This window comes from Cygnus olor, chromosome 1 (assembly GCF_009769625.2).
Source record: "Cygnus olor isolate bCygOlo1 chromosome 1, bCygOlo1.pri.v2, whole genome shotgun sequence".
NCBI lineage: Eukaryota > Metazoa > Chordata > Aves > Anseriformes > Anatidae > Cygnus > Cygnus olor.
Window position 1 is genome coordinate 140,041,202 of NC_049169.1, and position 12,105 is coordinate 140,053,306.

A 12,105-nucleotide genomic window follows, 5' to 3' on the forward strand; every position below is an offset into this window, starting at 1 on the left:
TTCTTTCTACTATTTCAGGCAGTATTTTCTTTTACAATCATCCATTTACAGAGAGATGATCTAGAGTATTACAATAACATTCTGGTCTCTATCAGTTCTACCTTGATTTGTTGTTTCTTACATTGTTTAAAAAAATAAATTCTGGCTGCTATCTGTTCAGTGTCATTTATTCAAAACTCAGAATTGCTAACAAAAAAGTGTTAGTTCTTTAAATATATGAGAAGGAAAAGCTTTAAATTTTTCTGATTCTAAACTTAGAGAAAGGATCTTCTTTGTCTCTCAGTTTTTCCTGTGACCAGTTGTAGAAAGTGACACAGAAAGGGAATTAGAGGCCAGGCTTGGTGTGGAGTCAATGCAAAACTTTATTTATTTATTTATTTATTCCATAGGAACCTGTTCCTCTGTCAAAAATACTGACTATTGACTAGGAACAAAATCTTATGAGAATGTGATTGAGAACTTGGCTCACTCTGGCCTTACAGTAAACTTCCCACGTGCAATTCAAATTCCTCATTAAGACCAGGTACCTAAGAAACAGGATTGCCTCTCCAGGAATTTTTAAATTGGCTCAACACTGGTCAACAGTCAGACTTCAGGTTTAGCCCTTATGCTTAGGTAGCAATGGGAAACAGCACCAAGCCCCATAGCTTTAAAGCTTGATACCGCTTTAATATTGCATAGGTATCAAGATACTGAGCAGATTAAGATTGACTGAAAATGTTGAGTAAATGGAAAGAAAATGATTATTCTAAGATGCTTTCAGCATAGAATTGCCTTGGGAAAAGCTTCTGATATTACTCACAACAGATTTTTCCTTTTTTTTTTTTTTAATATTAACAATGCAAAACTGGTAATCATTGATATGAAGGTACATTGAAGTTTACCGATAAAACTTTCATGTAAATACATACCAAACTTCATATAAACTAGCCAGCAAATAAAAGCATTTAAAGGTGTCAAACTGCTAGAACAAACTTAGTCAAAGTTTAATAGAGAACACATTCTGAAACAAAAGCCAACTCTCCTATTATGCTCTCCTTTATAATACACAAAAATGTCAGTCTAATCTAGAAAAATATGGTCATTTAAAATACTAAGCAAAACATACATTAACATGTAACAAAAGCTTTACAAGGATATTTAAACATTTATTTTAACTTTCTTCTTGTTTTCTTTTTCTTAAAGGTATTGCCTTCTAACTTTTCTGCAACATTACAAATGGAATGGACGTGAAGTCACAGACAGACACTAAGGGACAAAGGTCCATAAGACAAAACAGACGGAAACGAAAACACAAACCAATCTTGCTAGAGCTTAATTTGGCATACCTGCTCTATTAAGTGGTCACATCATAGTGACCACATGTAATGAATGTGAGAGTAAGTCAAAGAAGTACATATAAAAATGAAATAATTGTGAAATTTAATGCAAGGCTGCCTTAAACTGATAAGGGTCCCTCTCATTCGCATGTTCATGGTAATATGCAACTGCATTTAATACAGCATCCACTTTACTTCAATTTTTGTTAGGATTATTCTACTGAGAGCTTGCACTGCCAATTCTTACTTTCCAGCTACATGAAGTCTAACTAACTGAGTCCTTCAGCACTACAGCTTTTGATAATTTGGGTTAAACTCCAGTAGGTTCATGCAAGTTGAGTTCAGTCTAAATGGGACTACTTGGCTCCCCTCCTACACTTTGGCTGCTCAGTTGGGATGATTCATGTTGCAGTAGTATTTGCACTTCTCTCATGTTTTCTTTAATCTTTTATAGAGGTTCACCATTATAAGCTTTGACTGCCGCAAAGAAGCTGAAGCCAAGAGAAAAGCTACACATGCTAACCCAAACCTCTGCTTTACTAGCTTAAGACACCCAAATGTCACTGTCATCAGTAGGAGATTTAGCAATGATTTCAGTGGGATCACAATTTCAAAGTAAGTTACGGGCTTAGCAGCTCCACATACGCCACCAGCCCTCTCTGCCTGATGTCAGTGCCTAACAACACCACCGAACTAAAAACACATGGAAGGATGTAACAGAGGCGTAGGAACGATGCCAGCGCACAGCGAGAGAGCAGCAGTGAGAAGCAGTGTCTGGCATACGCACTTGTCTTTGTGAGAGAATGGCATGCACAGGATGGTGTGGATGATGGTGGTGGTGAGGATGATGATGGTGGTGGTGAGGATGATGAGCTCTCATTTAAATCTTCTGGATTTATCCAGTAGGCACGAGTGTCACGATTACCTTTCTTACTAGTACAGCTGATGTCGCACTGGAAAACATCTTCACAGCTGTCACTTTGCAAGCGCTCTTTCTGGAGAAGTTTGTCCACTCTCTGTATAATACACTCCAGACTTTTGTCAACATTCAACCAAACTTTCTCCTTAAAAGAAAACATTCCTTTCTCAATTTAATAAGAAGAGACATTAGGTAACAAATCCCTTGGCAATATATTTCCTCCAATGATTTCAGTCCCAATTCCTCTGCAAAGTTTCCTCTGGGCTATCATGCTTACATTTGTGCACACACAAGCTCTGTATATGTAAATAACATATACGAGCAAGTCAGCAACATGTAGTAAAATCAATGAGTGCTAAATTGCAAAACTATTTTCAAAGTAAATTTGCTGAACAATTTTAAGTGCCTCTTCCTTCGCCATTTATTCGCGTTTCCAGTTGCACTATTGTTTATTCTTTAGACTCTAATGTTTGACTAGGAAATGCCTAATCACTTTTGCTGACAAATGTTTACATTTCTCCTTTAAAGTTGTATTTCCTTAAGGCCCAGAGCAATTAAAATTCAGTGACAGCCTTTCCTCCCTTCAAAAGGCTAGCAGAAGCTGACATCCTCCATTCCTTTCAAAGCTAGGATAAGATAGGAAAAAAAAAAACTAACAACAAAACTGGCATTCCCTTATAAACATGGATGAGCCCAAAAGCTAGCTAAATGCAGAAAATATTTTAAAATCATTTTAGAAATTTGGCCGAAGACTTGTTAAGTCAGATAAAGTGGGTGTGTCTGCTCTATGTTTAAAAGTGGTTATTTCTGCAAGTGTAAATGCTACTTTTATAGAGGCTGTTGAAAGGAACTGAGATGGGGCCCTGGGCAACCTGATCTAGTGGATGGCATCCCTGCTCATGGCAGGGTGGTGGAACTAGATGATCTTTAAGGTCTCTTCTGACCCAAGCCATTCTAGGATTCTATGGGATGAAGGAATAAAAAGACACACTATGTACAAATATGTATTGGGTTTACATGGCATGGTTTTGATAGCAGGGGAGCTGCAGGGTTGGCCTCTGTGAGAAGAATCCAGCAGCTGCCCTGTGTTAGGTCAGGGCCAGTTTCAGTCGGCTCCAAAGGGGCCCACCACTGCCCAGGGCCAAGTCAGGGAGCGACGCTGGGTGGGCCTCTGGGAGAGCAGATTTAGGAAAGGGGAAAAAAAAATGCTGCATAACAGCAGCTGGGAGAGAGGAGTGAGAAAATGTGAGAGAAGCAGCCCTGCAGCCCCCAAGGTCAGTGCAGCAGGAGGGCAGGAGGTGCTCCAGGCACCCAGCAGCAGTTCCCCTGCGGTCTGTGGAGAGGCCCCTGGTGGAGCAGGCTGTCCCCCTGCAGCCCATGGGTCCCACATGGAGCAGATCTCCACGCTGCAGCCCCTGGAGGAGCCCCCGGTGGAGCAGGTGGATGTGGCCTGGAGGAGGCTGCGGCCCATGGAGAGCCCCCGCAGGAGCAGGCCCCGGGCCGGAGCTGCAGCCCGTGGAGAGGAGCCCACGCAGGAGCAGTTTACTCCTGGGGGATGGACCCCGTGGTACGGAGCCATGTGGGAGCAGTTCTTGAAGAGCTGCTGCCTGTGGGCAGCCCCCGCAGGCTCAGTTCGGGAAGGATGGCATCCCATGGGAGGGACCCCACGTGGAGCAGGGGCAGAGTGACCGTGAAGAAGCAGCGGAGTTGAAGTGTTAGGGACTGACCACAGCCCCCATTCCCCGTTCACCTGCACCGCTCAGGGGGAGGAGAGAGAAGAGGGTGGATATGGGGGAAGGTGTTTTTAGTTTGCTTTAAGTTTCTCACTGCCCTAGCTTGTTAGTAATACGTAATAAATAATTAATCTCCCTATGCTGAGTCTGTTTTGCCCGTGATGATAATTGTTGAGTGATCTCCCTGTCCTTATCTCAACCCCTGAGACTTTTCCATTGTATTTTCTCCCCCTTTCCCTTTGAGGAGGGGGAGTGACAGAGCAGCTGTGGTAGAGCTCAGCTGTCCAGCCGGGTAAAAACACCACAGTCAAATTATCTAAAATGTTTCTGGAATACCTACAAAGATTCAGAATGATCTACCATTTTGTATTGCAGAAAAACTTTTCAACTATACTGTTAATTGAAATAATAGCAAGAAACACTTTATGAATAAAAAAGATGACATAATAATTCTATACAAATGTCTTTTTCCTATATAAATCAGAGTAACAGATAAAATTACTGTATTGTATTAGTATCTAATGAACTGAATTGGCCTTATTAGTATCTCATTATTTTGAGTCTGACTCTAAGTCAAAGCATGCCAGAACAATTAAAACAAACAAGGATGCATTTCAAAAACAAATTGGATCTCATTTCTAAAGTGCAATTGCACAATATTAATCATTGTTTTAATTTATCTTGACTATTTTTGAGATTTAATTTACTTCTGTTTATATTACACGATGACAAAATTTACACAGGCCAAGTCTCATTTCAATTGGCAGTGTGGTATGGAAAACCATTTATATTCTTTGTGCAAACAGTTTTTAAAAGCTGTTCATAATCAAAACAGAGATGGACAGCGAGTTCTAAATATTTAGATGAGAATATAAAACTAGAGAAAAGTTTGGAAGGCTGAACTGTATAGCTAACACACACAAAATATGCTTTATTTTGGAGAAGTGTAAGAGCCCTTTGTAGTATGGTCAGTTTACTTTAAACGCTGTTTACTTTCCCTTGGAACTGACTTAAAAAAAAAACATGCACCAATTGTAGCGATCTCTGATGTTTAGGAGACTGAGAATTATTTATTAAGGCCAGTTTATATCTCCATGCCAAGGAGTAAGTGCGCATAGGATGGAGAGTGTCTTTTGTTGTTGACTAGTACCTCCGGTAGATGAGTAAAATGCATAAAAATATACTCCAAAAAAAAAAAATCCTATGCATATCTGGTGAGCAGTTACAAACATTATAAATAAAAGAACAGAGAAAAACAAAAAAATAGGAAAAAATATTCATCACTCCACTGAGCAAACATACCCATTCCTCTTCATGCCAATCCACCTGTAGAGAAGATCGGCTATTTCTTCCTGTCCATCTGGCCACAAGTGTATCTTGATCATTCCTCAGCATCACTTGTTCCCCTTCTCCAGAGGTTGGAGATGCCTTTGAGGCTATATAATCTGGCCTTGCAGCATTCAGTCCATGTATTGAATTTGCCAACAGTTTGCAGTCACAGACTGTGACAAGTTGCCGGGTCTAAAAAGCAATAAACCCCTCAAATTTTAACACCTTTCTATTATTCTACATACAATTTATACTACATTCTTTCACAGAAATAAAGAAATAAAGAAATAAACCACACTAGTATCCTATAAAAGAAAATAGCCACTGTTTAGGAGTCTATGAGGTGCCTTTAAATCATGTTATACCATGGCCTTAAAAAACTATTTGGGGTACCAAAACACAAAGGGTACATTTCTGAAGTCTGTACTACTATACTAGCCTTGCTGTTGATGAAAATTTCGCTAATAGATGTGCAATTCTTAACATTTTTATTTGCACTTCACCCTGCATTTGATGAAAGTTTAGAACAACATGCAGACATTTTTATAGCCCACACAGTAGTTACCACACCAGATGGACCATGCTTAAGCCCCACCAACCTGTCTCAAATCACAGCAATTAAGAGGAAAGTTGAAGTTATAACTCATGAATCAATATAACCTGCTTCCTTATTTAGTAATGTTATATCAAAAGATTTCTATAAGTTATGTGAATATGAAAAGGCTCTGGCCTGTTTGTCTATTAAGAAAACAAACTTCTCTTTATATATACACACTTTGTCCAGCTTTAGAAAATCCCACAGATTAGTTATACACACTGTAGTCATTTAGAGTGAACGTTATAACTAATACATTTACATGTGGTCACATTATCTTTTGCGGTCTACAAAGCTGTATACATATCCCCTCAACTGGAACAATTTATGGCAAGGTGATCTGTCACTGCTATTCCTGCCATTTACAACCTTCAGATCTGCTTCTGGGACAGAAGACATCACTAAAACTGTAGTTGTTTTTATCCCTGTAAATAAGATTGTGTTCAGATGTGGTTTCAGTCTGTTTTCTGCTAACAGCTATCAAAAAATAACTGATTGACATCACTAATTCAGGCAAAGGCTGTCACCGTTATTCCTTATTTCACCAGTGGAACACTAAGAAGAGTTTGATATACTTAAGTTTTGTCCTGTTGCTGCTGCTTGACAGGTGACTTGGGCATTTAAAAAAAGGTGGTTATGGAGAAAAGTGTATAGAAGAAAACAAAAAAAATGCTCATTTCTGGAATAGGACAACTGAAGAGAGGCAAACAGAGGACATTGCTCTTCACTGCACTCTCAAGAGGAGGTGAAGGCAAAGGAGTGTGAAGAGTAGGAGAAAACCCAAATAAAATGCAACAAATTCTAAAAGCTAGTCTGATTTCGTTTTTTATTTAGGACTACGCATATTACAATACACTACTGAAAAGGTAAAATAAATGTTTCAAGAAAATTTACTAAAGAAGGGTTAAAAAAAAGGTGTGCTTCAGCGTGAAGATGTATTATTGTCCTACCTTATCTGCCAGGATGGCAAGTGTTCTTTCAAGGCCATTAGCTGATCTGTCCTTGGCAGCTCTTGAGAGCCGTTCTGCATAGTAGCTGACTTGAGTTTTCAGGGTGTTGATTTGTGCAATAATTTCCTTTGCTCTAACAATGTCCTGGGGGATGTATATTATAGACTGGGAACTTGTTGACGTGCTGAAATAGAAAGATGGATTTAAGGGGGAAAAATGCTCTAGAGGTACACACGTTACGGCAGCATGCTGGGGAATTAATGGCAGACAACAAAATTTTACCTAAGGTAGCAATCAACAGTGAAAGGCCAGTGGGCAATTGCACAGCAGGAACATGATCCTAGAGCTTTCTCTGCCTTTACTGAAAGGCAGATGCAGATTTACTAATCCCTTATGCCAAGTGACTGTGGGCAGAGCTTGTATACCAGAGGGACAATTTTGCTGATGAGAATGTGATATAGATTTTACTGTCAGCGACAGAACCAGCGTTTGCAATGACAACTTGCCCCATTCTCCCTCTCCTTACAACACAGACACTTCACTGAGGCCTGGTTTGCAAAATAGTATTACCACACAGCTATCAGTGCTGTGAAAAGAAAATCTGCACTATTTCCAATACAGAAATGGCACCCAGATCTGTAATGGAGACAGGGTAGTATTAACAAAAATTCCTTCTGCTAGCATATCCTTCCCTCTATTGCAGGCCTGACTGGAGTTACAGCAGGAAAATCAATCTTATGATATATCAAACACAAATTATATCTCTAGGCTAATCCGAGGCCTCCATCCTTTGTTTAGCCTCTGTTAGCACACCCTCACTCTACTAAGCTAGGGACCTGGTAAAACTCTGTTACAGGCTCAGCTGTAACAAACTAGCTTTTTCCATCTAGGAAGGGAAATTATAAAAACTATTATATTACTAACTTATATAAAACTATAGAGGTAAAACATATCTTTATATTGGTACACTGCAGGTCCACTAAGACCTGGTAGTGGAGAGGATGAATGCTCACATGTTGTTTAGACACCTACAGAAGTTGCTTTCCTAACCTAAGACAGATGTTGACTCTCTCCCTCTAACCGATGGGGAGATAGTAGTTAACTCATCTAAAGGATGAGTTAATCCTACCTGATGGAAAAAGAAAAAAAAATCACAAAAGCTGCCTTCTAGCTTAGGAAATTAATTTAAACTGAAGTTAATTAAAAGGGCACAGCTATTTGGAACCAACCCACCCACCACCTCTCCTTTTGCCAGACAAAAGACTCTTTTTCCCTGGAGGGAAAGCTATACGAAGATCAAGCCTTTACTTCAGCTCCAGCTGTGACAAGTGTGATGCCCGTTCATGACGTGGCATCAAGCACCAGCATCCATTCTCTATTATCTTAATTACACTCTTTTTTTTCCACTCACAAATGGTTTCAGTGTGGTCACAGCACAGACGAACCTGCTGTGAGCATCAATCTCAGCACTGCTTGAAGGACATAGCAATGCCGAGGGACTACACAGAGAGGAGCTTCTTTTCCAGGCAGAGTTGCCTCAGACCGCTACCTCTGGGAAATGTGAATTCCTCTGCTGTTCCTAGAGTGATACCATTCATTTCTGCAGTGTCTCTGTGAGGTAATACAGGAGAGTTGCATGAGGCATGCTTTAAAATCATTGCCCCAAATACCAGTTCTTGCCCCTTAATAGGTATTAAGGCAAGGGGGAACTTAATCCCATATCTTGTTTGAGCTCTGTTACAGGAAAAGATGGGGGATTCATTTTCCAAGGATAGGACATAATGCAGAAGTGATTCTTGAAAGAGTTTCCTTGTTTGTGTCCCTCTGATTACCCACCTGAGTGGAGCAGAGAACAACCACTGCCCAGTACTGCTATACTATATAGCAAATTAATCTTAGCTTTTAGGTCTTTCTTTGAACGTGATTTGTGCTCTGTATTGACAAGTGATCTTAGTGACAATTCCTCTGAGCAATTTCTTTCCACAACAACGTGGACAACATGCACAAAGATGTATTTGGCAGGAAAGGCCATGCAGCGCATTGAGATCTGATTTAGAATTATTACATCTTCAATCACAAACATTTGCTGGGATGACTGGGGGAAAATTTTATGGCATAAAGTTCACATAAATTCACCTTCCAACCTGCAATTGCTTTTTCAAATGAACAGCTCTCATTGCATAATATCAGGAAGCTGGAACACTGGATTAAATGCTCAGTGAATTAGGGGTTCAACCTTTAATACGAGCAATTTAGAGAGAACTTCTGCACTGTTGAACCATCGAGTAATGTTTCATTTTCATAGCACTGAGCACCACAACATGAAGAAAAATAAACAAGAGTTAAGTGGAAATGTTTAAATGCAGACATGGATTACAAAAATATAACCCATGCCCAATCTATTGCTACAAAGGTTCAAAAATCTGTAGCGTTGTCTTAATTATCTTTCATCGCTGGCAGCAGGTTTCTCTCTAGGCAGTTTTCACTGGAAATAACAGAGGAAAAGGTACAACATCCTCGTGCTCTGTTCTCCAGCTTTCTAACTTCTTATACTCAGAGAGAGCCAGGAAGCTGTTCATTATAAGCAAACATTGCAGATGAAATGAAATTCATTCACACATTGTGTTCTACAAAGCAGCTATGATTATTTAGAGCACAATTAGGGATGCCATGATGCATGACATTAAAAAGCCCTGCACACATTAAAACACACCAGATCTCTGCCAAAGAAAAGAAAGAAAAGGAAAATAAAACAACCCAAAGAACATAAGCTCTCTCTACAGAACTCTCAGAAACAGAAAACTCACCAACACTCCTCATAACTGCTAAAAAAAACAAAAACCAAAATAAAATTAGCAGATTGTTAGCAAATACCAAAAGCAGAAAACAAAACAAATGCTTGGGGAAATAACATATTTGTGTCATCTTTTCAACAAGGCAGGTACATACGATTAAATTTTTAAGCAAAAAAACACAGATTGCCAGGGGACTGTGTGTTGTTTTGGGAAATGTTGGGGATGCAGTATGCGCAATTTTGCCAATGAAAGGAGAAAGAACTGAACAGTATCTATATAACGATGAAATTGAGGAGATGGAACTCAGTTCTACTATAGTGTTTTTATGATAGCATAGAAATAATTAAAAGAGCCATCTTACCAGGAAGATCCTAGAATTGTATTTTATATTAACAGCCAAGATGAAATTCGTATCTCCAGAGTGGTACAAAGAATAGATTACTGGCATATCTTGAGTTAGCTATCGAGACATGGCATTCATAATACAATGCATTTTTTAATCAATAATCCAAATTAGAATCTCACTCCCGATGTGTTTTAGGCTAGTAGGGCCCCCTGCAATACCAAACCCTAACTTCTTGGAAATCAATACTGACGTATACAGAGCTAAAGGACTAGATACAACTACCCTAGCTTCAGACACCTATAACCTAGATGTACCTATACCCTATAACCTTAGCTAGTCTTGGTCTCTTTGTGCAGTCCATGGTAAGAAACAGGACTTACTGAAGTGCATCGGATTTACCTGGCACGCTGTTGGCAGTGGGGCATGGCATGGGTGGCCTCTGTGAGAAGGGGTCAGGGGCCACCCCATGCTCCAATGGCCCCACCACAGGGCACAGCTAAGCCCCGCAGCCATGCTGGTGACATCTCTGGGAAAATGTGTGTAAGAAAAGGTGAAAAAAAACATCTGGCGGAGAGAGGAGGAGGGAGCAAAATCGGTGAGTAGCAGCTGAGGAAGCACTAAGGTCAGAGCAGGACGTTCTCCAGGCGCCTGAGCAGACATCTCCAGCAGCCAGCGGAGCACACATGCTGGAGCAGATGGGTATTCCTGAAGGGCTGCTGCCCACAGAGGACCCTCTGAAGCAGAGAAGTATGAGGGGGAAGGAGTGGCAGAGGGAAACTGCAATGTACTGAATATAACCCCTTTCCCACCTCAGCCTGCCCTGAGCCACTCGGGGCAGGGGGAGAGGAGACTGCAGCAAAGGAGTGAGATTGACCTTGGGAGACAGGGGAGAAAAGGTGTTGCTTCACTGTTTGTTTTTCAGCTTCTCACTATCTGAATCTGTTTTAATTGACAATAAGCTAATTTTCCCCAAGTAAAAGTCTGTTTTGCCTGCAATAGTACTTGGTAAGTGATCTCCCTGTCTTTATCTCAACCACAAGCTTTTCCATTCCTGTTTATTTCCTATTTTTTCCCTCTGTCCTTCTGGGGAGAGAAGGGGGTGGCAAGCAGCTGGCTGGGAGTTTGGCCGACCCACCACATGCAGGTATCTACCATGTCCCCCACTGACTCTGGAGGCAACCCAAGATAACTAGCTCAGATGTTTACATCTGCACTGAGGATATCTAAAGATGAAGGACATGAATTCCACCACTCCTGACTGAAACTGACTGAAACATTGCCTTTACCTGCAGATTTCTGCAGACTGTTGTCGTTGGGAGTGTCACTGTTTTTTTTTTAAACACCTACCCACATGGAAGAGACTCTTCTGTATTAACTGAATTTGTTTTGCACTTGTTCATCTTTTCTTTCTTTTTTTTTTTTTTTGTAGCCCATAGAGATGGTTTTACACTTTAAGCTCATGACAGGAGGGCTCAATTATACAGTACAAGGTCTTTCACAGTGTATTCTGTTAGCCTCAAACATGAGAGCACTTCATTTTTTTGTGTGCTTTCTACATTCCCAAATAATGAGTGTAGCAACTGCTCCAAGACAGAAATGCCTACTTAAACGGAATAAACTGGCTGAAATGGAATGCCTGATTCTCTGTTCTGCTGCATCAAAAATCTACTCTGATTCTCTGGATAGATACACTATACGTGCCTCCTTGCTTTTAGATGACTAGGAATAAATTGCTACACTACTGTTACCTGTCTTCTAAGTGAATGCTGGAGAAACAAAATTCCCCCCAAACTGATTCTACGGGGTAGCCGAAGAAGGGCCCACAACCTGTGTAATCTTCTGCTGAGCATACTACCACAGAAATGTTATTCTTCAAATATGGAACCTGCAGTTTTAATGGACCCAGAAAGAACAGTTCAGTAACACTTACAGGAAAAGCACTGGATAGAAATTAAGCTCTCTGACGAGCTCAGTTATTGAGTGAGGAGAAAAAAAGAAAAAGAAAGACATGGGAATTTAGATATTGCAGGAGTAAGGCCCACTTAAGTACCTAACCTAATAGAAGAAAGATATTTCAGAAAGCAACAGTGGTGTCAAAAGAATGGGAAAAGTAAGCCTA

General features: G+C 40.3%; 1 protein-coding gene across 50 annotated transcripts in view; it reads right to left on the reverse strand.

The window, feature by feature from the left end:
* Positions 1–12,105, reverse strand: part of INPP4A (inositol polyphosphate-4-phosphatase type I A) — a 120,697-nt gene that overhangs the window by 25,992 nt on the left and 82,600 nt on the right. For 15 of the 50 annotated variants that reach the window (XM_040566334.1, XM_040553623.1, XM_040558324.1 and 12 more), the window contains 4 exons: positions 9,653–9,670; positions 6,846–7,029; positions 5,274–5,492; positions 2,107–2,383 (listed from right to left, as the gene is read on the reverse strand). In XM_040566334.1, coding sequence (XP_040422268.1) covers positions 2,107–2,383; positions 5,274–5,492; positions 6,846–7,029; positions 9,653–9,670 — 698 coding nt within the window. The remainder of the gene's footprint in view (positions 1–2,106; positions 2,384–5,273; positions 5,493–6,845; positions 7,030–9,652; positions 9,671–12,105) is intronic. The other 35 variants (XM_040575791.1, XM_040569497.1, XM_040574144.1 and 32 more) reach the window with 5 other exon arrangements.